The 24,739-nt window shown below is 38.3% G+C and overlaps 2 protein-coding genes across 3 annotated transcripts in view; one reads left to right on the top strand and one right to left on the bottom strand.

Annotated features, from left to right (window-relative positions):
• Positions 1-24,739, top strand: part of FBXL20 (F-box and leucine rich repeat protein 20) — a 112,037-nt gene that overhangs the window by 34,672 nt on the left and 52,626 nt on the right. For both annotated transcript variants that reach the window (XM_029210830.1, XM_029210829.1), the window contains exon 2: positions 13,094-13,155. In XM_029210830.1, the coding sequence (XP_029066663.1) occupies positions 13,094-13,155 (62 nt within the window). The remainder of the gene's footprint in view (positions 1-13,093; positions 13,156-24,739) is intronic.
• On the bottom strand, positions 636-2,993 carry LOC114888619 (40S ribosomal protein S27-like). The gene has a single exon (XM_029210831.1). It carries the CDS (start codon positions 1,663-1,665, stop codon positions 1,195-1,197), a length of 471 nt encoding a protein of 156 aa, XP_029066664.1. The 5' UTR covers positions 1,666-2,993; the 3' UTR covers positions 636-1,194.

The raw sequence follows: 24,739 nt of genomic DNA, 5'->3' as shown, positions 1-24,739 counted from the left end.
TTTAGAACCTCTCAATATCCTGGGATCCATTTTCTAAATGATATTTAGTTGCTTTCCTTTCTCAAATGTGACGTTAGAGTTGTTGACAACCACTCAGAATATACAGTAGTTTTGTCCCTTGGTCTGGTCTGCTTTCCATTAGTGTATCCTAAGATACAGTTTTTCTTTTCTTTTAAAACTTGTTACAGGAAGTCACATAAGTAACTCATGATAAACTAAAACTCGCTGTTTTTTGTGAAACTAGGTTTCTAGTTTCATATTTATATAACTGGTAATTGCTTAATTTTAGTGAGAGATTTAAAAAAAATTTACCCTGTTTAGTTTCCTCATTTTTTAAAATTAATTTATTTATTCATTTTTGGCTGTGTTGGGTCTTCGTTGCTGTGCGCGGGCTTTCTCTAGTTGTGGCGAGCGAGGGCTACTCTTCATTGTGGTGCACGTGATTCTCATTGCAGTGGCTTCTCTTGTTGCAGAGCACGGGCTCTAGGTGCATGGGCTTCAGTAGTTGTTGCTTGCGGGCTCTAGAGTGCAGACTCAGTAGTTGTGGCACACAGGCTTAGTTGCTCCGTGGCATGTGGGATCTTCCCGGACCAGGGCCTGAACCCATGTCCCCTGCATTGGCAGGCGGATTCTTAACCACTGCGCCACCAGGGAGGTCCCTAGTTTCCTCTTGATACTGTCCTTTTGAAATCATGTTGAACCCTGATTCTGTTATCCAAGGTTATTATTTATCCTAATGAGTTTCATGGTATCCAGAAGTTTAGTAAATATGCTTATGACTTGATTCAAGATATCTAAAACTATTGCATGGGTATTTTGGCTAAACATGGGAGTTTGACTTAATACATTTATTTCCTTTCTTTTCAAATAGCACTAACATTATAATAAAAGAATAAAAAGGAGTATAAGATCACAGAAACAAGAATGACAAAAAAATTTTAGAAGATAAAAAAATTAGTAGAAAAGTGTTAAATAATTTAGCCAAGTAGAGGGAGGTACACCCTGGGTTGTCTGCAGAGACTAGCAAGCAAGTTTACAAAACCTCCAAAAAGACTCAACACTTGGTAGTAAAAAGTGAAAATACAAGAATGAGGCTTGAGATTAAAAGTAGGTACTGGTTGAAGAAAGTCTTTTTTTTTAATCCAAAATGTGTTTATTGGGATGGGTTCCCATTCATCTTGATTCTGGGGGCTTTTAGTGCTGCTTCCGTCTGAAGGAGCATCCTTTGGTAAGCCTTGCTTTTCCTCCTGTGGGCTGGCAGAGGACAGTAAAACAGCCACCACACAGAACTACTGTTTGTGCACGGCCAAAGACAGTGGTGGTTTTATAGCATCCTGGGCATTTCACATCCATGAAATAGGAATTAGGGCACTGCACCAGGCTCTTCTTCTTGTGTTTCCTCTTCTCCTCTTCTGGAGAGGGACGAAGGAGATCCTTTTTGAGAGAGGCATGTTCTCGTGGGGAGGTCGTCACCGTCGGAAAGGCTGAAGAAAGTCTTAAGTGGTTGAATCCTATGTAAACTACTTCTTCCCCCTCTAGGAAACTGGGCATTTTTTTCTTCAAGAAAATGGAGGCTGAGGGTTCTGGATCCAGGAATATCAGATGTATGAAAAGGATAGGGATATGGAGCCAAACAGTGAACTTACAATAGCTTCTTAATGCCATGAAAAGGAGTGGACAGCCAAGGATAACCTGATAGTTGAGGAAAGCCTCCAAAATGAGAGGCCAAACAAACCCATAAAAGAAACAAGGTAGAGAGCAGAGGGGAAAAAACTGCGGGTAGGGCAGAGGGGAAGAGGTATTAATCTCTAAGAAATGAAATGTTGCATCTTCAAAAAACAGAATGCTCTTTTGAAATTCTTTCAATAAATAAGAAATAACTCTTGGAAATAAAAAATGATACCCCCCCAAAAAATTAGTGGAAAGATTGGAAGTAAAGTTGAAGCAATTTCCTAGGAATTAGAAAGAAAATATTAAATGAGGAAAATAGGAGACAAATAATTTAAAAAGTTAAAGATAGACCAGAAGGTCCGATATTTGACTAATAGGAGTTTGAGCATGAGAGGACAGAGAAAATAGTGGGAGATGATACCAACAGATTTCCAAAGCATTTTCCAAACTGAATCATAGATTTGCAAGTTGAGAGATCTGATAGAATAATAAAAAAGACACAGACCAAGAGGACTGATTATGAAATTTCAGTAAACTGGGGATACAGAGGCTGTACTAAAAGCTTCCAGCAAGAGTAGCTAGAGGTTACATTCAAAGGACCAATCAGAATAGCATTACATATCACAGTAGTAACATAGGAAGACAGAAATGCATTAAGCAGTATCTTCAGATATCTTCAGTGGAAAGGATTTCCAACCTATAATTTTATTCTCAGTCATATTATCAACCAAATGTGAGTCTAGGATAAAGATATTTTTAGACATGCAAGTGACCAGGATTTCAGTTCTCATGAGCCTTTTTTCCCCGTAAGTTACCAGTGAATGTACTCTTAAATAGGAAGGGAAAAGAAATAGGGTCCAAGACTCAGAATTCAGTCAAAGAGAAGAGCCAAGGGAGAGCCCAAGGTGACAGCTCTGTACCTAGTCTAGAGAGTCCCCCCACAGAGGGAAGCGGAAGAAAGACCAAAGGGTTCTGGGAAGTTATGGCTCCGGGAAAAAACAATATCTGGTGTGTTTGAGCATATGGAAAATATTGATAGACATGTGACAGATGCTGGAGCATTTGAGGAAAAGTTAAAAATATATAGAAAGTAGAAAAAATGAGGTTGTCATTAATTTGTAGGGACAAAGAGTACATGGTCCTATTGTACTGCTGGCTCAGCACTCAGTCGTATCTGTCCAGTATTACATTCACACTCACTCTTTATTTAAACAAAGATTGTCATAAAATTACATAGGGTATGGAGGCTAGAGGTAGAGGTTGAAACTAAATACTTACATTCCTTGGCAGTATGTCGATAGGTAATATCTAAATTTGATAAATCAAGCATATTTAGAAAAACAGAGGTAAATATCAAAAGAACCCCCTAGAAGATTCGATAGGGTATAGGGGTAGGGCGGACCCTACTGTTTTTCCAATGTCCTTTTGTCTTGGTTGAATTTTTATATAAAAATTCAGTTAAGTTATATGGTATATTATAGAGACCTCTTTCTATATATGTATATATCAATTAATAACAGCCAAATATTTAGCTATATCATGCATCCTTTGTTTAGCTATCTTGTTCATAATAGCACCACTGTCTTATTCATATCATGGCCTAGGAAGTCTAATAGATTTCCTTTGTCTGTTAATTTGGTATCACTTTTCCTTAATGATTTTCTTACAAAGTTATTTCTTCCCTTCCTTTTTAAAGAATCTTTGTTCTGATTTAACATATTGTTTCTTTTGGTTCCTTTTAAATCTAAAATATAATTTCTGGCATGCAGTTAGGGTATCTAGGGTACTGTGTACTTTGTTTCTTACATTATCTAAAACAGGGGAATGCTTTTTCTACAAATAAGTAGCATGGCTGTATTAAAATACCATTGCTTTGGAAATATTTCCATAGCAGTAAGATGATTTAGAATGTGTGTTTGTGAGTGAGTTGTAATATTACTATCTGACATATGTCTTGGAAAATTCCACAGATTCTGCCAGTTTTCAGTTTCTGGCACATCGACTAGAATTTGTACATGAGGAAGTCAAACCCTACTTTCCTCTGATTTACCACCCGCTCTGGCATTTTGGAATATGAGATTCAGTTAAATGCTTGCTAATCCTGAGTCAGATCCCATCATGGCCTTGTTGTATCTACTAGTAGTTCTTTTGTGTGTATATAGTGTGGTGGAGCTGGGGGAAGTGGAGGAGAAAAGGGGAGGACATATAATTATATTGCCACCTTGACTTTAAAATTCTTTCCTTTCACTTCATAACTTAAAAAGTTTTCAGTAGGGCATGGAAGATTTCCAGGATTGAGCAGTACCCAAAATGAGTTCCAGTCATATCCAGTAGTTCATCAAAGTTCATGGAGCCGTTGGTGCTCTGGAATGTTGCTGTGGATAGTTAAAACTGATTAAGTGGAAGAAATTCTCAACAGAAAACAGAATAAAAGTGTATACTTATTTTAGACTGAGAGCAATGAATTGGTAGTGGATATTGATTTCGGTTAAAGAAACAGAAGTCAGGATAAAAGAAAGCTTGTAATATTGAGTCAGATATTAGAAAGTGTCCATAGCAGAAAGTTTGATCTATTAAGTAATGTATCTGTTTTCTAAATGTATCCCTTCCTTGGTGTTTTTATCTAGGGATTTCTTTCTTAAGATAAATTTAGTCATGATATGGTAATGCACTGACAGCAGTTTGCTTCTAAAAAGCAATTATATTTCTGCGAGGGACAAGGTGTTGGGTGGAGGAATTACAAACTTACTTTGTTTTAGGTTTATTTAGGCATACAAAAATGTTTTCCTCTTAGATTTTGGCGAGAAATCAGTTGGAAAAACATCTGGTGTTGGTTGAGTGAGGGAATGGCATAATCAGTAAAAACTACTTATAGGAAAAAATCGTTATAAAAAAAACTCTGCAGCTTCAACTCTGGATTTCTTTATGACGGTTCATTCTTAATCTCTCTCAGAAATTTTCTTCCCACCAAAGATTTTACCTGTGTTGGGCTGCTTCAGTATGTCTCAAATTTTATTCAAATCTATGAAATTTAGATCACGAGTCATGAACTTTTAAAATGTAGAATGTGTTTTCATAGCTTTTGCTGTCTAACAGCCGCTCTAAAACCTAGTGGCTTGAAACAGTTATTCAGTCTGGCAGTTCTTCTAGTCACCCAAAAAGGTTGCTCGTGAGGCTGCAGTCCTCTGGTGGCTTGACTGGGACTTGAGTGTCTAAGATGGCCTCATTTACAGTCTGAGACCTTGGTGTCACTGTCAGCTGGTACTCTTTTTCCACAAGGCCTGTCGTCATTCACAAGTTTAGCCTGGGCTTTCTTACATGGTGGCAGGAGTGTTTGAAGAAGGTAAAGTTTTGGTTAAGGCTTAGCTTGGAAATTGCAGTGTTATTTTCACCACATTCTTTTGGTCAGATCAAGTCATCATGTGAACTCAAATGCAAAGGGTGGGAAAACAGACTCCACCTATTGAAGGGAGGTGCAGCAAAAGCCCACTGCAAAAGGGTATTGTAGCAAGGAGATAAGATTCTTCAGAGGCCCTTGTTATAAGGTTCTACCATGGTCTGCCCTCTGGCTCCAATGGTTCGCATTCTTGTCTCATGCAAATCATTCCCTCCCAAGACATCTGAAAGTCTTATATCCAAAAACAACCTGTATAAATACACAAATAAATAATGGTGAAAACCCGTAACTTGTTATCTGCATTTGATTTAGAGGTAGATGAGGGTCCTCACCTGCAGTTCCTCTTGATCCAGAGACCTATGAACTAAAAAGAAAAGTTATCTGCCCCATACACTCAACATATACCGTTATTCACAGAGATAGAATAACGGCAATATACATTCACCCTAAAAAGGGGAAGTAACAGGAGGCATATAGCATATATCAATTCTGAAATATAGCAGACGCATTGTCAAGGTCACCTACTCCAGGTGAAATGGAACAGGACCCTATGGTCCTTCTCCACCATGTCCTCTGCCTCCTTTTGTCTGTAGAAAAACTTTAGCTAAAGAGTTTAATCAGAGAATTGAGAAAATGCAGAAGCAAAGGAAAACAGTCAAACAAGACCAAATATTGATAGTTCGGTTATTAAACAAATTCAAGGACCTTTAGTTCCTTCTCATGGGCTGTAGGTAATATTCTATGTCCTTTGAGCTGTTTTGTAGATATTGAAACCCCCACCAGGTGGAAGAAGTTTACTACATGATGACCAGACTGTAGCCATGGCATGAGCTGCCATAATTCTGAGAACTGGCCTCAAGGAAATGGGAACAAACCGACCTTGGAACTGAAGATTAACTGTACTTAAAATCAGGATGACGCTGATCAGACCACCGCATGACCAATTGCAAGATGACTGTCAGAGCTGACTATTTGGTTCCTGCATGTAGCCCCCTACCTCCGCCTATACACAACTCCCCTTTAAAAGCTCTTGCCCACTGATTGTCAGTGGGGAGTTGGCCTTTGGGCATGAGTCCACCCTCTCCCCTCGTTGCCGGCCTCTGAAATAAAGCAAATTTTACTTTCCACCAACCTTGCCTCTCAAGTATTGGCTTTCGAGCAGCAAGCAGCTGGACCCTACTTTTGGTAACCCAGAAGCAGGAAACGTGCCTTGATTGGGGCCCATTTCTGCTTCCTGGGAATGGTTCCCTAATCCATTGTTCTCTGTGATTCTTGGTACTGCATTATGAGCTCTTAACACTGCTTTCTGAGAGGTCTCTCCTTTTACATAAGAAGTATCTTATGAAGCTAAGTAGCTTTCTCAGGGTACTTCCTCCCTATAGAAAGTTGGGAACCCAGTGGCCTTTCTTCATTTTAAATAGTTTCTGTCCCTTGTTGTACCCAGCAGGTACAACTTCCTTTAAAATTTCTGAAATTTTCTGTGAATCTGGTTTGTGTTATTCCATGTCCCCAAATCTACATCATTATAACTCTTTAAAGACAGACCTCTCCTGACTTGGTTGTGTCTATCTGCTGTGGCATAAATTCCCTTTAGCTTCTTAGAGGCCATTATGTCTAGTTAAGAGAGTTAGCTAGGTATGGCTTTAAAAGTTTCTGAATTAAAAGACAATTGTATAACCTTTCGTTAGGCAGAGTTCACATGTATGATATTCAAAAGCATGATGTGTTAAAAAAAGGATAAATTGGACTATATCAAAATTAAAAATATTTGTTCTTCAAAAGACACCATTAAGAAATAGAAGTCACAGCACACAGAATGGGAGAAAATATTTGCAAGTCATAGAGTAGATAATGAATGTGTATTCAAAATATATAAGGAGCCCCTAAATCTCAATAGTAAGAAGATAAACAACTCAAAAGGGAAAATGATTTGAATACACATTTCACCAGAGAAGTCTTTTGAATGGCTGAAAAGCACATGAAAAGATGCTCAGCAGCATTAGTAATTAGGGAAGTGCAAATTGAAACCACAGTGAGATACCACCCCATTAGACTGACTGAAATAAAAAAGACAACAAGAAGGAACGGTAAGATGGGGACAGACTGGAAACCTCGTACATTGCTGGTGGGAATGTAAAATGGTGCAGCTACTCTGGAAAACAATTTAAAAGTTTTAAGTAAACTTAACCATAGGACTTCCCTGGTGGCGCAGTGGTTAAGAATCCGCCTGCCAATGCAGGGGACACGGGTTCAAGCCCTGGTCCGGGAAGATCCCACATGCCGCGGAGCAACTAAGCTTGTGTGCCACAACTACTGAGCCTGTGCTCTAGAGCCCGCGAGCCACAACTGCTGAGCCCACGTGCCACAACTACTGAAGCTCGCATGCCTAGAGCCCGTGCCCCACAACAAGAGAAGCCATTGCAATGAGAAGCCCGCGCACCACAACGAAGAGTAGCCCCCACTTGCCGCAACTAGAGAAAGCCCGCGCGCAGCAATGAAGACCCAACGCAGCCATAGATAAATAAATTTATTAAAAAGAAACAAAACACTTAACCATATGATACAACCCAGAAAATACCCACCTTAGAATTTATCCAAGAGAAATGAGAACGTATTTCAACCCAAAGACTTGTATGAGAATGATCATAGCAGAATTATTCATAATAGTAAAAAAAATTGTAACAATCCAAATGTCTGTCTGCTAGGAATGAATAAACAAAATATAGAATTCCATACACTGGAATACTATTCAACAATAAAAAAGAATGAAGTACTGGTACATGCTATAACATAGGTGAACTTAAAAAACATGCAGAGGGCTTCCCTGGTGGCGCAGTGGTTGAGAGTCCGCCTGCCGATGCAGGGGACACGGGTTCGTGCCCCGGTCCGGGAAGATCCCACATGCTGCGGAGCGTCTGGGCCCGTGAGCCATGGCCGCTGAGCCTGCGCGTCCGGAGCCTGCGCTCCGCAACAGGAGAGGCCACAGCAGTGAGAAGCCCGCATACCGCAAAAAACAAACAAAAAAACCATGCAGAATAAAAAAAGTCAGATGCAAAAGATGACATATTTTATGATTCCATTTTTTTTTAATGCCCAGAAGGGAAAATCTACAGAGACAGAAAGCAGATAAGTGGTTGCTTGAGGTTGGGGATCAGCACAGGGATTGATTGTAAATGGGCATAAAGGATATTTTTGGGGTGATGGAAATTCATCAAAACTGAATCGTAGTGATGGTTACACAGCTTTATAAATTTACTAAAAATTATTGAAGCGTACAATTAAAACCAGTGAATTTTACGATATTTGCATTATGCCATAATAAAGCTGCTAAAAATGCTGTATACAGATGAAATCCCATGATGGTGAAAACTTAGGAATTATTACAACTTTTTTTTTTTAAACAAGAAATGTATCATATCCCTTGAAATAAATGGGCCATAAGTTGAATCTTCAAACTTTTTTCTTCAGGTATTTTAATCGTTATTTTTGTAATGTATTCAGTCTGTTGCTGTGTTGATGTCATTTGCATGTTATTTGCTGAATTTAGAGTAACATTCAGTTTATTAAATTTCTTTCTTCCTCCCCTCCCCTCCTCTTCCCTCCGCTCCTGAGATACAAAGTGAAAAAACCATGGAAACCTGCTGGGAATTTACAGTCAAAAAGTATTTCCTGATCTATTTAGTAAAAATGACATTCATTGGTTGAGGAATTTCTAGGCATTGTGTTGCTTACCGACTATACTGGGGTGAACTAAACAGACAAGGCCCCTTTCCTCTCAGAGTTTACACTCTGATGTAATGGACACATCATCCTTGAGGAAGGAGTAAAGAAGGGGCACGCTCTCTCTCATTAAGGATCCTCCTGATACCACACACATCACTTTTTCTTACATTCCATTGGCTAGAACGTAATGAGAAATAAAGTCTTCTTTCCACACAGCCATGTGCTAGCTAAACATTGGGAATCCTGTTACTCTAGATGAGTAGAGAGGATATGAGGGGATACTAGTATTCTATGCCAAAATACATATATTAACTTTTGTATTTCTTCCATAATGCTTGAATAACATAGGTCAGACCTTTTAATTTCCGTTTTTGGAGTTGGTAGCTATACTTTAATCGGCAGGGGTCACTTGTGAAAGTATTTCTTTTCCTGTTTCCCTTGTTCAACCCATCTGCATTTCCCACCCAGATCCTGTATTTAAAGCCTCTTGAATTGGTTTCCTGTGTCTTTTTTGTGTGCTAAGCATTTAAATTTACTATGTTAGTAAACTAATACCCAGAATGTGCCAAAGATTTAAAAACTGATCAGAAAGGCTAAAATAATAGTCAAAAAAAAAATGCTTCTTACTCTTCAGGAACTCTATGTTGTAATTACAGTTTGCAACAAGTGGTTTCACAGTTATATTTCTCAGCTAGGTTATTTATAGAAAAACGATTACAGTTTTATACAAAACAACAATAAATGCTAATGTATGACAAAACAAATCACTTAGTTTTTTAAAAACCTGAATATTTAAGAATGTCCTATCCCTGTAAGACAGGGGGGCTGTTTCAGTGTCTGTTTTTGTTTGTTTAGGGGATGATGTCCTACCTTGAAAGAAATAATCGAGAGAGAACAATGTAGTTGTTCTCATGTTCCCCCCCACAATATCCTTGTAATTTTTTGTGGATAGATTATTAAAATATATAATAATCTATCCACACATTAATATGAAACCAGATAACCTAAGAATGTCAAATGTTTGAACAGTGACTTTCTCTACGATTATATCTAAAACCTTCACAAATTTGTTATAATTCATTATATCCTTGATATAATTGGATTTGACACCCTTTATATTTTGTATGAGAAACCTAGAGTTTGGATTCAGCTGAAATAGTAAGATATCTAAAACATGTATTCTATTGCTTCTGTGAAACATTTATTTTACCAACAATACCATGGGGACTTCCTTGGTGGCACAGTGGTTAAGAATCCACCTGCCAGTGCAGGGGACACAGGTTCAACCCCTGGTCCAGGAAGATCCCACATGCCCTGGAGCAACTAAGCCTGTGTGCCACAAGTACTGAGCCCACGTGCTACAACTACTGAAGCCTGCGCACCTAGAGCCCTTGCTCCGCAACAAGAGAAGACACTGCAGTGAGAAGGCCGTGCACCGCAATGAAGGGTAGCCCCCACTCGTCACAAGAGAAAAGCCCATGCGCAGCAACAAAGACCCAATGTAGCCAAAAAATTAAACAAACAAACAAAAAAACCCAATACCATGAACTTGAGCAGAAACCATTTGGGTTTCCTAGAAAGCATCTAAAATTAATGTGTGTCTACCTCTAGGATTATTTTCTAAGCTCCATTGCTATGTTACTTCAAATAATAAAATATTCTGATTATGTGTTATAACTGTAATTTCTTAAGTCCTGAGATTCTCAACCTATTTTATCTGTTCCATTGGTTCTCAAACTTTAGGAAGCATCAGTATCACCTGGAGGGCTTGTTAAAATACAAATTGCCCCTCTTTCCCTCCACCACCCCTGGCATCCTGTTTCTGATGCTGTAGGTCTGGAGTACAGCCCAAGAATTTGCATTTCTAACAAGGTTCTGTTTGATGCTGATGCTGTTAGTCAGGTGACCATGGTTTGTGAACCACTGATCTTTTTCGTGCAGACTTGGAGTAGGATACATATGTGCAGAAGGAATTGGAGGGAAATATAAGTCTGGACAGATATCCTATACACATGATGTTTCCCAGATACTCCCAGGACACTGTCTATTCCTTTTTTTCTTTTCTCTTTTCATATACCTCGTGTTCTTACAGAGACAACATTTGGTCTATTTAGAGTGACTTAGGGGAAAAAATTGCTGCTGGGTGTGACTTTTTTTTCCTAATAAATAAATAAATTTATTTGTTTATTTATGGCTGAGATGGGTCTTTGTTGCTGTGCGTGGGCTTTCTCTAGTTGTGGTGAGTGGGGGCTACTCTTTGTTGCGGTGCGTGGGCTTCTCATTGTGGTGGCTTCTCTTGTTGCGGAACAGGGGCTGTAGGCGTGCGGGCTTCAGTAGTTGTGGCACGTGGGCTCAGTAGTTGGTGGCGCATGGGCTTATTTGCTCCGCGGCATGTGGGATCTTCCCGGACCAGGGCTCGAACCCGTGTCTCCTGCATTGGCAGGCGGATTCTTAACCACTGCGCCACCAGGGAAGCCCCTGGATGTGATTTTTGTTCCTTTTTGTATCTAGAATTGCACAAATCATGTGAACAACACATAACAGGTTTATATTTTTTATCAATTTAATTACCCTGTATATTCAAGTGAGCAAAGTGCCTTAGTGGGTGAGGTATGTAGCATTCAATTAAATACTTTGAATATACAAGATAAAGAGCTTAGCATTTCTAGTATAAAAATGATTATCTCTTATATTTTGTGGATTTGAGTTGGGCATAGTCTAGTATATTGGGTGCTTAGCTTAGTGATATTGTTTTATACTTACTAACTTGATTTTTCCCCAAGATCTCAAGCTTAAGATATATGTTGTGTGCTAAGAAGTCCCCCAGGCAGGTCTCCATTTTGGATACATTAGCTGTCTTTGCTAATGTTATTTATGTCATCATAAATAACATAATGTTATAATGTTATCAACAAATAACATTGTTATTTATGTCATCAACCCTAGATTATTCAGGGTATACTTTATAACTACTTCATGCATTCTTTCCTATAAGTGTACCTGGAGAAGAATGATCTTAATGGTGTAGAGTCTTAGAAACCGTGGAATTTGAGAACTTGTTTAGGAGGAAACGTGATGGCTTCATTTTGAAAGTCTGCCTTATAGAAAAGGGATATGATTTTTTCTTAATACCTTCCATTAATGGGTAGAGAATTTAGGGAAGCAGATTATTCTTTGATGTCAGGCAATTTCCAAAAACATGTAATTGTCAGGCAGCATTACTTTTATTTTAACATAGTGTGTTTGTTGCACTGAAACTTGGTAGATGATCCAACTTTCCATCAGCAAGTCCTGTAGCTTCTTTAAAAATCCTTTTGTCTACTTTTTTTATTTTCCACTTCCACCACCCCTGTAATCTTACCTGCATCATCTTTTACTTGAACTATAATTTTAATATATTTCTAGCTTATCTCCTTGATGCCAGTCCAAAATTAGTATTTGCTTATTTCTGTGTTCTTCATTGTAGAGCAGGGGCTCCTTAAGTACAGAGATAACATCTTACTGTTTTTGTATTTCATTGCCTAGAAAAGTGCCTAACACAGGGTGTTCAGTAAATGTTCATTGTATGAAGTCAAGAGGCATCTATGTAATACCTAATAGCAGGGACTGAACATATTCCTCTCAGCTTCAGTGACATGTGTATTGTTTTTAGTTGCTTTTTATTGGATATATAGATATTTGGTTTTTTTATGTAGCTTACTAGACAAGCTTATAGTGATGGCTCTGTTAAAAGTACCCATTATGAGTTATTTCATTAATTTGTTAAATGATCCTGCATTCATCCAGAATGCATGTGGTGGTGGTTATGAGGCATTATTACTTTTCTGCATGATATATAAAACTTGAAAGAGAACATTTCCTATCCTAGGTTTCTGAACATCTCTGTGAACAAATAAATGTGAGTTAGATTTGGAGAATAACCTTACCTTAATGGCATTTTTAAATGGTCACCCTGTACTGATATGCAAATAAACCTTTTGTAACTCAGTTTCCTTATATGTACAATGAAGATTAAGGGTAGTATGAAGATTCAGTACACTAATACATAAAATACACTTAAAATAACACCTGGCACATAATGTCATCCTTCTGACTGCTATTAGTTCATTTTTTTCTAAAGACAGGGAACAAATTAAATGTCTCAGACATTTTTTAGCCTAAAGAGTTTCTGAAAATATGACTTTGGCTTATAACACCCACTGTACTTATTCACCTCTCTCCTAAGAGGATTACCTCTAAACTGTTGAGTTGAACATAATAAAATGTTAAGTGACACTTGACACAATGATTTTGTTTTTGCAGATGTTCTCAAATAGCGATGAAGCTGTAATTAATAAAAAACTTCCCAAAGAACTCCTATTACGGTAAGTCTAACTTTATGCTGTTTTTTTTTTGTGTGTGTGTATCATATTTGCTTGTTTAAAAAAATTTTAGACTTGTTGCTAATTTTCATATATGTATAGGATCTGGATTATGTAGATTTTAAAATTTATTGATTCTTTTGTTAAACAATCTTATTCTAGGTGTTATAGCCTTTTAAAAATTAAAAAGACAAGTTATTTGACACTTTGCTCTGTTAGACTTACGATTTTACCATCCTTATTTTTAATGTGTAGAAACTACATTGGGGATCACTTGTACCATAAAACACACAGCTCCCAATTTATATACCTCTGACTTAGGAATCACCTGGGAAGAAACAGGGATCCAGGGAAGTTATTTTCAGTGCCCATTATTTGGGCACATAATCATACCATTCTTTGTTCACTTTTGTAGAATATCATGACTGAGAAAGGCACATTCTCTTTGCAAATGTTAGAAGTTAACAAGATACTGTGCTCGGGACATTTTTTTCTTGCTCATAGCTGCTACTGCAGTCTAGCCCATAACCAGCCCAGTCCCTGCTTCAGGGTGAAAAATTCTGCCCTAGTGCTGGTAAAGAGTATTCCTGGCATTCTTAAGTATTTGCATACTGAGTCCTCCACTAGATTGCAAGATCCATGGAAGCAGGGACAAAATCCTATAAATCTTTACGTAGGACTTACACTTTGAAGATGCTAAGAAAAAGGAATGAATTGAACTTGGAATGAATGTTTTCTGTGAAAGCAAAACATACATATGTGCTGGTTGACTATAGTGTAAAGAACCTCCTAGACTACCCAGAACCATTGGAAAAATGTATCCTGAATATCTTGGGTATCCCTCAAATTTCAGCGAAATTTTAGCCATCTTAAAGAAAAATATTTTTAAAACAGGTTATGTTCTTCACTGTTACCATAAACTGAGTACACTAAGACTAAGACACACTTACTTTCAATATTAAGCATTATTTTGTACAGCAGTAGTTTAGCTTGAGACTCAGAAAGATATATGGAAGTTATTTGACTCTTTGGTAACTGGCTGCATCCTGTTGTGGTTACATTTTATTAGAGTTTTTCTGTTTTTGCCATGAAACTCAAATTCCTTACTGTGGCCTACAAGACCTCTCATGATATGGCAGGGGAATAACATGATCTGGTGTATATTTTTAAAGGATTAGTCTGGGTACTATGTTCCAACCAGATTGGGGGATTGGAGTGGAGAGCAACAAGAAAACTTTTAAAGAAATCCAGGCAAGAGATGAGGGTAACACAGATAACATTTTCTGTAATTTTTTACACTGCATTGCCTGCCCTGGCCCTTTCTAGCTTTAGTCACTGTTTCTTTCTCTTTTCCCCTCCCTTCCCCTCCTTCCTTCCTTTTTGAGATATAAATTGACATATAATCTATTAGTTTCAGGTATACAACGTAATGATTCAATATTTGTATATATTGCAAAATGGGGGCTTCCCTGGCAGTCCAGTGGTTAAGACTCCATGCTTCTACTGCAGGGGGCACGGGTTTGGTCCCTGGTCGGGCAACTAAGATCCTGTATGCCATGTGGCGCAGCCAAAAAAAAAAGAAAAAAAAAAGATATATTGCAAAATGATCACAACAATAAATCTAGTTAATATCCATCACCACGGGACTTCCCTGGCAGTCCAGTGGTTAAGACTTCGCCTTCCAATGCAGGGGGTGTGGGTTCGATCCCTGTCGGGGAGCTAAGATCCCACATGCCTCGTGGCCAAAAAAACCAAAACATAAAACAGAAGCAATATTATAATAAATTCAATAATGACTTTAAAATTGGTCCACATCAAAAAAAAAATCTAAAAAAAAAAAGAAAGGGACTTCCCTGGTGGCACAGTGATTAAGAATCCACCTGCCAATGCAGGGGACACGGATTCAAGCCCTGGTCCAGGAAGATCCCGCATGCAGTGGAGTAGCTAAGCCCGTGTGCCACAACTATGGAGCCTGCGCTCTAGAGCCCGTGAGCCGCAGCTACTGAGCCTGCATGCCACAACTACTGAAGCCCATGCACCTAAAGCCCATGCTCCGCAATGAGAGAAGCCACCGCAATGAGAAGCCTGTGCGCCGCGATGAAGAGTAGCCCCCGCTCGCCGCAACTAGAGAAAGCCCGCACACAGCAATGAAGACCCAATGCAGCCAAATAAATAAATAAATAAATAAAAATTTATGAAAAGAAAAGAAAAATATCTATCACCACACACAGTTATAAAATTTTTTTCTTGTGATGGGAACTTTTAAGATCTACTCTCTTAGCAACTTTCCAAACATATGTTACAGTATTAACTATAGTCACAAAGCTGTATATTACATCCTGAGGACTTATTTATAAATAACTGGAAGTTATGTATAACTTTTGGCCACCTTTACCTATTTCACCCACCCCCCACCTCTGGAAACCACCAGTATGTTCTCTATCTATGAGTTCCATTTTTTGTTTTGTTTTTTGTTGTTTTTAAGATCCCACATAAAATGGGATCATACAGTATATGTCTTTCTCTCTCTGACTTCATGTAGCATAATGCCTTCAAGGTTCATTCATGTTGTGGCATATGGCAAGATTTCTTTCTTTTTTAGAGCTGAATAATATTCCATTGTGTGTATGTATACATATATATACACACATATACATACACACACATCTCACATTTTTTTTATCCATTCATCCACCAGTGGACACTTAGGTTGCTTCCACGTCTTGACTATTATAAATAATGCTGCAACGAATATGGGGGATGCAGATATCTTCTCAAATTAGGGTTTTTGTTTCCTTCAGATAAATACCCAGAAGTAGAATTGCTGGATTATATGGTAGTTCTATCTTAACTTTTTTAAAGAACCTCATACTGTTTTCAGTAATGGCTATACCAATTTACATTCCCACCAACCAGTGTATGAGGGTTCTCTTTTCTCCACATCCTCACCAACACTTGTTATTTCTTGTCTTTTTGATAATTGCCATTCTGACTGGAATGAGGTGATATGTCATTATGGTTTTGATTTAGTTACTGTTTTGACTTTACTCTAGTACCTGTTGATGAGCTGTAAGGTCTATAGTTGCCAAAACAGATGGTATTTTGGGGAGGATTGGATAAAGAGGAATTTCTGTATCAACCAGTTTTTGTTACCACAAACAACTCCTAAATCTCAGTGGCTTTTTCTTACCATTACATGAAGCTGTGGGTTAGCTGAGGCTCTCTTTCAGGCAATGGGTCAACTTTTTGTTTAAACCATTTAAGCCAAATAGGAAAGAGGCTTTTGTGGTATCTTTGAAATTACACTAAACAGATAACAATAGATTAGTATAAATATTAATAAATTCTATCCAGGGCATTTGTAATTTTTTGAAATTCGTTGAATGTAATATTTCCTTAAGAACTTTGAATACCTTGATAAATATCTTGTGGGGAGATATGTGTTGTTAGACCTGTGTTATCTTGTGGGGAGATATGTGTTGTTACAAGACTATGTGTTGTTACTCATTTTTGTCCACTAATTTTAGCATTCATTGCTGTTACCTGAAACAGTTACCACTGTTATGTTTGCCAAAGTTTTATATTTCTATAATTCTTCCTGCATATAAATTCTATTTCTGTTATTCTAATTAATAATAATTAGACTTCTACTGTAAGGAAGAGCCTTCACTTCAATTACATTTACTTATTTATTCAGTTATTTATAACAGTATGAACTCATGGATATTTGTTTTATTTTATGAATTATATTGTTACTATCATGACTTATTGTTCAGCCTTTTTATGTCTTCTGAATTTGTGTGTGTGTGTGTGTGTGTATATGTGTGTGTGTGTGTCTGTGTGTTTGGAATTTCATACCATGTCTGTGTATTAGCTATTTTATTTTATTTTTTTTAATATTGTAACAAATTCAATAAAGACTTTTTAAAACTATGTATTTATTTATTTATTTGGTTGCACCAGGTCTTAGTTGTGGCTCATGGGCTCCTTAGTTGCAGCACGTGGGCTACTTAGTTGCGGCTCACTGGCTCATTAGTTGTGGTATGCATGTGGGATCTAGTTCCTTGACCAGGGATTGAACCCGGGCCCCCCTGCATTGGGAACATGGAGTCTTATTCACTGTGCCACCAGGGAAGTCCCTGTATTAGCTATTTTAAAAAATACAGATTAATAAGTAGCACAGAATATTTGGTTTGATTAGATTTTAAGTTACATGTTAACATTATTTGATCCACCATATATCAATCTACAAGGAGAAAAGTTGTGTTACTAGGGCTGTACTATTTTCTTGCAAATCCAGAGCCACAACCAAGTTACCAATGAATTAAGGAAGTGTTCTTATTTTTTCTTAACTGTAACTTACTTTACCTTACTAACTTTCCTCCTTCCTTTTTGAAACAAAGTTTATTAGTAATGCCCTAGCAAGCTGGAATCCACTGCTTGCATAATGTGAAATTCAGTTAGCAGGATTGACAGTACTTCCTTTGAGAGAAGAACCATATGCATTTATTTAGAAGTACCTCTTGAAAAATGAATGTCAGTGTTTATAAGATAGAGACTCTTATGTATTTTCCAAGAGCTAATGTAAAGTGAAATTACATTAAAAGAGCTAATGTAAAGTGAAATTACATTACATTCATTAAAGTGAAATGCAAAGTGAATCTTTGTTTCTCGAAGATTCCTTCTGAGGATGATATTGATAACTGTGATAATAATGTGAGTGGTAAGACTGCTTGAGCCCACACATGCCCTTTTGGCTATAAAACAAAGTGCAGTTTCAGAATGAGGATTATCATTGCTTATAAGAATCTGAAACTTTTCATTAATTTTTCAACTCTTGGGGTGTTGGGTCATAATTGTCATGCAACATGTAATACGTACGTGTGAGTTGGTAGATGAACTTTCTGAACTTAGATGGAAAGAATGAATTGGCTGGGATTTTTTGCCTAAAAGAGATAATCATGCTGTGTTGGGGGTCCCCAAGACTACTCCTAGGTTTGGTGATTTACTGGGAGGACTCAAGGCTATGAGCATATAGTCATACTCATGGGTATGATTTATTACAGGGAAAAGATACAAAGCAAAATTAGCAAAAGGAAAAGGCGCATGGAGTGAAATAGAGAGGAAACCCGGTGTAGGCTTATGAGTCCTTTCCCAGTGGAGTCACACAGGATGTGCTTAATTCCTCCAGAAATAAGTTATAACAAAAAAAAGTAAAATGTTGTCTACCAGGGAAGCTTATCAGGGAATAGTGGGAACCCTCCCCAATCCAAATTCTCAAATGCCATCCAGGGGTCAGCATTGCAAGCAGGCCTTTCTAATAAGGATAGGCCTGCTATGTGAACTCTTTTCTGTACACATGCTATCTTATATTCTCTTCCAGGAAGCTTACAACATTGATGATATCTAGTAGATTTTCATTCAGTGTATTTGCCAGGAATTCAGGGCAGATAGGGGTTTGTGTGTTTTCTTACTTTTAAAGGCACATAATGGTGAAGAACATGGACTCTGGAATCTGAACACCTGGATTCTGTCATTTACTAGCTGTAAATTGAGGATTTTAGTACCTACCTCTTAGAGTTATCCTAAGGATCAAAAGGGTTGATAAATGTAAAGTGCTTATTAGAAGAGTGCCTGGCACATAGGAAGTGCAATAAAAATGTTATGTGTATTACTATTGATTTCTATTTTTTACTCATAGACCATAAAATGATGTGATTAGATGCTAAGACTACCAAAAGTGATCATCTGTCAACTTTAAGGTGCATTGGCAGATGTTCCTGAATGAAAGAACAGAAAACCAATATTGCTCTTACTGAGCATTTAGTTTTCTAGCCTTCTCAATTGTCCAGAACAAATCAAAGAAACAGGAAGCAAGCTGGAAGAACAAATGGGCATTTTACTCAGAGGATGCATGCCAGCCATTTCTCAGGCCCTATGTACTCCTTTTCTTTTTTTTTTTTCTTTAGACACAGTTATTACAAATTTGATTATGAATAGCAGTATGTAAAAATGGGATCAGAAGAGTTATGTTAATAGAGGGTCCACTGAGTTTTAAGAAGTAGCAATCTGATAGTAAGGGAGAATATATAAAAACTAATTTTAAAAACAAAAGCAGGGGATTTCCCTGGTGGACCAGTGGTTAAGACTGCACGCTTCCAGTGCAGGGGGCACCTGGTCGGGGATCTAAGATCCTGCGTGCCCCGTGGTGCTGCTAACAAAAAAAAGAGAAAGGAGAAAAAGAAAAAAAACAAACCAACAAACAAGTAGGATTGAGAACAGAGCAGTGGATCCCAGGTGGGAAGGGGTGGTGGGGAGGGCGAAAGGTGTAAAGGGGGTCAGCTGTATGGTGGATGGATGGAAAATAAATTTTTGGTGGTGAGCTTGTTATAGGGTATACAGAAGTAGAAATATAATGTTGTACACATGAAGCTTATACAGTGTTATAAATCAGTGTTATTTCAATTAAAAATAAATAGTAACATTCAAAACCAATACAGTACAGGGTTGCTTATTTAATGAGGAGACGTTTTAGTCACTTAGTTACCCATGAGGATTTCACTGTATAGGATGACAAGTGATTTTCTTTATGAAAGCTATGCAATATCAAGAAATAATTAAATTATATTCCCTTAAACCTTTTGGGGAGGAAGTGGCTCAAGTGATAAATTTAATTAAATACCAAGAAAAATAAGTCAGTACATTTTGTTCTTTACTGATTTTTAACACAGTAGTTACATATATGACTATAAACATATATTTAGGCTGGTTTTTTCGTATACCATGTATGCATGATGCATTTTCATTTGAGTTTGCTACTGCAATTAATCGATATGTTTTCTTGGTGAGAGAATTTTGCATTAGCAGAATGGCACAGTTTAAAAATTACTACAGACCTCATTCTTGTACTTTGTATTCCTTCAACTTTCTTTCTTTTAAAGAATTTTAGGTTTACAATAAAATGAGAAGAAGGTACTGAGATTTCTCACGTACCCCCAGCCTCAAACATGCATAAACCCCCCCACCCCCATTATCAACATAACCCACCAGAATGGCACTTTTTTTTTTGTCGAGGATGAACCTACGTTAACACGTCATAATTATCTAAAGTCCATAGTTTACCTTAGGGTTCACTCTTGGTGTTGTAGATTCCATGGGTTTGTACAAATGTGTAATAATATATCCATCATTACAATATCATACGTAGTATTTTTACTGCCCTAAAAATCCTTCACGCTCTGCCTATTCATCTCTCCCTTTTGATCTCCATAGTTTTGCTTTTTCCAAAATGTTACATGGTTGGAATTTCTTTCAACCTTACTATAGGAGCAAACATGCAGTGTACCAGGCATTATGTTAGATATAGAAATAAACAGGAGTCGTTGTCCTCAGAAGCTCAGCGAGTAGTAGAAAACACCAACAAGAAAATAATCAATATAGAGCTATAATGGAGGTTTGCCTAGACCATTACAGCAAGCTGACATGTAGGACTTTACAACCAACCTTGGAGAGTTCAGAAGATGCTTTCAAGGAAATGAGACATGAGTTGAGTCGTAAAGGGGTAAGTAGTGATTAACTGGACAGAGGAGAAGAGTGAGGGAGAAGAACATTTCAGATGTGAGATTATTGTTCCCCTTTGTGGACAGAGGCAAAGTGTCTTTGATTTAGCTATACTACAAGATTTGAGGCTCAATCTCTTTTGCATAATACACAGTATTGTAGTTTAGGATTTTTTTCTCCTAAGGTTTGCCTGGCAAGCAAGCTGTCATTTGTGATACTGTTTATATTGGAGAATTTACAAACTTTGCACATACAGTCCATTAGTAAATTGGATGCTGCCTGTGTATACAACTTCATCTCCTCCCTGGTTTGCATGTTTCTTCATAATTGGCATTTGCTTTTTTTTTTGGCTGTGTCACACGGCATACAGGATCTTAGTTCCCCGACCAGGGATCGAACCTGTGCCCCCTTCAGTGGAAGCGTGGAGTCCTAACCACTGGACCGCCAGGGAAGTCCCACAATTTGCTATTTTAATATTTCCAAGCCTTACACTTCATTGCCTGGGGGAGCAACAACAACAAAATATTCTGAGGAGTAAATTGGATGTTTTATTTTAGGCCTGTCAGGGAGAGACTTCAGCTCTTGTCTGGCTCCAGATTTTCTTAGCCAGTAGCAACTCCTGTGCTGCCTTGATAGCATGGTAGTGATGGACTATTAATAAGATTAGACACACTGCCTTTGTTTAGGTCGTGTATATATGTGGACACACAGAGCTGTTTGTGTTTTGAGACTAAGAGCCACCTGGCTATGCGAAGATACTATTTTTTTTCCAAGTCCTTTTTGTCTTCCTATCATTAAACATCCTAATACCGTGAACTCCCACCAGGCTCAGCTTGATATTGTGAAGCTAGTTTTTGTTTTTTGGGGGGTTTTTTTTGGCTGCATTGGGTCTTTACGATGGCTTCTCTTTGTTGTGGAGCACGGGCTATAGGTGCGCAGGCTTCAGTATTTGTTCTATCCCATTTTTTCCTTTATTTTTTAATATCAGTATAGATTCATGGATTCCTACTTTATTCAGTGTGTTTTAATCCCATTTGGGTTATCCTTGTTTTCTGCTCAGAATGTGTCAGACTTAGCCAGTGGGAGCCCCTACAGTTATATTCTATGTTCTTGGAATATGCCCCATCGTTGTTTGAATATATCCTCGTTTTTTGTTTGTTTGTTTTTGTTTTGTTTTTTGTGGTACGCGGGCCTCTCACTGTTGTGGCCTTTCCCGTTGTGGAGCACAGGCTCCGGACGTGCAGGCTCAGCGGCCATGGCTCACAGGCCCAGCCGCTCCACTATCCTTGTTTTTTGACACAAGATGTTCTAGGACCTTCTTGTACTTTTCCTGACCCAGTCCTGGAATCAGACATTTTTGCAAGGAGCTCAGGGATGTTTTTTAGTGGAGAATGGTATTTAGAAGCTAAGATCTCTACCCTAGCTATGCTTATTGCTACTGGAGCATCATTGCTCGTAGATCTTCTCATCAGGTAGAGCTAAATACATGTTTGGGGGTGGGTGGTACGTAAACATATCTTTATGCAATTTTATGTCTGTCTGTATCTATATATAGGTGGATAGATAGATTAAAAATGACAATACTCTTACATAACTAGTTTATACTAACACCCGCAATCCCAGTCTAATACCATAGGGCTCATTTTAGCTCTCATCCTTTCCATATTTATAACTGTCTTCTCTAAGGCAGAAATATGGCTCTATCCACAATATGTTTACTTATTTACTCAATCTTAGAATGCACATGAAATAACCCATAACGTTGTGAAAAAAATCTAATTAGAGTTCATTCATTATTTATAGTTTTTTGGTGTGACTTTTGTTTGTTTTGGTCTTTTGCCTGGTGATATACAGAAAATACTGAGTTCAAAAGTTACATTGGAAAAAAAAAAAGTTACATTGGTTCATTCTCTTTTTTTACATTATTCATTTAAAATATAGTTCAGGGCTTCCCTGGTGGTGCAGTGGTTGAGAGTCCACCTGCCGATGCAGGGGACACGGGTTCGTGCCCCAGTCCTGGAAGATCCCACATGCCGCGGAGCGGCTGGGCCCGTGAGCCATGGCCGCTGAGCCTGCGCGTCCGGAGCCTGTGCTCTGCAACGGGAGAGGCCACAACAGTGAGAGGCCCACGTACAAAAATAAATAAATAAATAAATAAAATTAAAATAAAGTTCATTTTATTCATCTCTGTTTGTATTCAGTTTGGGGTTTTCCTTTCCATCCTTATTCAATGGATTTATTTGTTTGTTTTTAGCAGATAGGTAACTTGGCAGTTACCAACCTACAAACTTTGTGTCCCCTCTGGTGGTTGGCCCCTGAAATGTAAGTTCAGTTCTTCTAACTTTAGCAACTCGGAGTCTGCCCCACACACGTAGTATTCAGAGGTCACTCAGAGGTTTGGACAGGATTTGTGCTCCCCTCACCTCACTCTGGCTCTCTCCCTTCTCTCCTCACTTCCCATTGCCTGTGGTTGCTCCAAACTCTGTTCTCTGGTTCTCCTTCACAGATTTCTATCCAAGTTCTGAGGGCCCCAAGTACAACCTGCCCTCAGGATAAAACCCATGAAAAAAAAAAACAAAACAACTGGAAAGTCGCTTGTTCTTCCCTTTTCCTCTTTAGTAGCTACCTGCATTTGTTCACTCTCCATTGCCTTCAGATGGTTGTTTTGTTTTTTTTTAATTAATTAATTAATTTATGGCTGCATTTGGTCTTCATTGCTATGCACGGGCTTTTCTCTAGTTGTGGCGAGCGGGGGCTACTCTTCGTCGTGGTGCGCGGGCTTCTCATTGTGGTGACTTCTCTTGCTCTGGAGCATGGGCTGTAGGTGCACGGGCTTCGGTAGTTGTAGCATGTGGGCTCAGTAGCCGTGGCTCGTGGGCTCTAGAGCACAGGCTTAGTTGCTCCGTGGCATGTGGGATCTTCCTGGACCAGGGCTCGAATCCATGTCTCCTGCATTGGCAGGCAGATTCTTGACCACTGCACCATCAGGGAAGCCCCAGATGATTGTTTTTATATTTTGTTCAGAGTTTGAAGTTAGAAGATTAGAACAGTGAAAATTTACTCAGCCATGACCAGAAATAGAACCGATTTTGTTTATTTCTGACTATATAAAACAGACATGGTTTCAGAAGTCAGATCTGTACAACAGGAGATATGTTCCTCCACCCCCACCTTTCTACCCCATCCCCATCCTCCATTTTGAATCATTTAACAAGAGTTCTGACGGAAGAACGATTCTTTTTTTTAGTATTTATTTATTTTATTTTGGCTGTGCTGGGTCTTAGTTGCGGCATGTGGGACCTTTAGTTGTGGCATGCAGACTCTTCAGTTGTAGCATGCATGTGGGATCTAGTTCCCTGACCAGGGATCAAACCCAGGCCCCCTGCACTGGGAGTGTGGAGTCTTACCCACACCTCCAGGGAAGTACCTGAAGAATGATTCTTGACCTTCACTTCTCTTGAGCATTAGATTTCAAACTGAGGCAGATGCCACCTTTGACATCCATTTTTTTTGTCAGTGGTTATGGATTAACTAAAAGATTGATCTTCACCTAGAGATGTGAATTTGTAAATTAATGATAAAACTTTGCTGCCATGCACTATTGTCATCTCTCTAGCCTGGTATATTTCAGTCTGTGATCAGGGGGTTAAAAACATGAAGGTGTACTTGTTCTGCAGTTTGCTTTAAAAATATCTGAATTGTTGACCTCAAAATTCACATCTTTTATAAATGTTTTTGAGAGTGATAAATTAGTAACCTTTATAATGTTAGTGAGAATCACCTGGAGAGTGGTTTTAAAAAAAAATTCTGCAGATATTTGGGCTCCACACTCAGAAATTCTGAATCCGTAGGTTTGGGCTAGGAACCAGGAATTTATATTTCTATTAAACACTCTAGGTATTGGGTGGGCCAAAAAGTGCCTTTGGTTTTTTAAGTAAAAATAAAAGACACATTTTTCATTTTTACCAAGAACTTTATTGAACAGCGTATTCACCCTTTTGTTCCACTACCTTCTGCCAGTTTTCAG

This window comes from Monodon monoceros, unplaced genomic scaffold (assembly GCF_005190385.1).
Source record: "Monodon monoceros isolate NGI ecotype Baffin Bay Population unplaced genomic scaffold, NGI_Narwhal_1 Super_Scaffold_9, whole genome shotgun sequence".
NCBI lineage: Eukaryota > Metazoa > Chordata > Mammalia > Artiodactyla > Monodontidae > Monodon > Monodon monoceros.
Note: the sequence above shows the minus strand (reverse complement) of the source record. Positions and strands in the feature narration are given on the sequence as shown.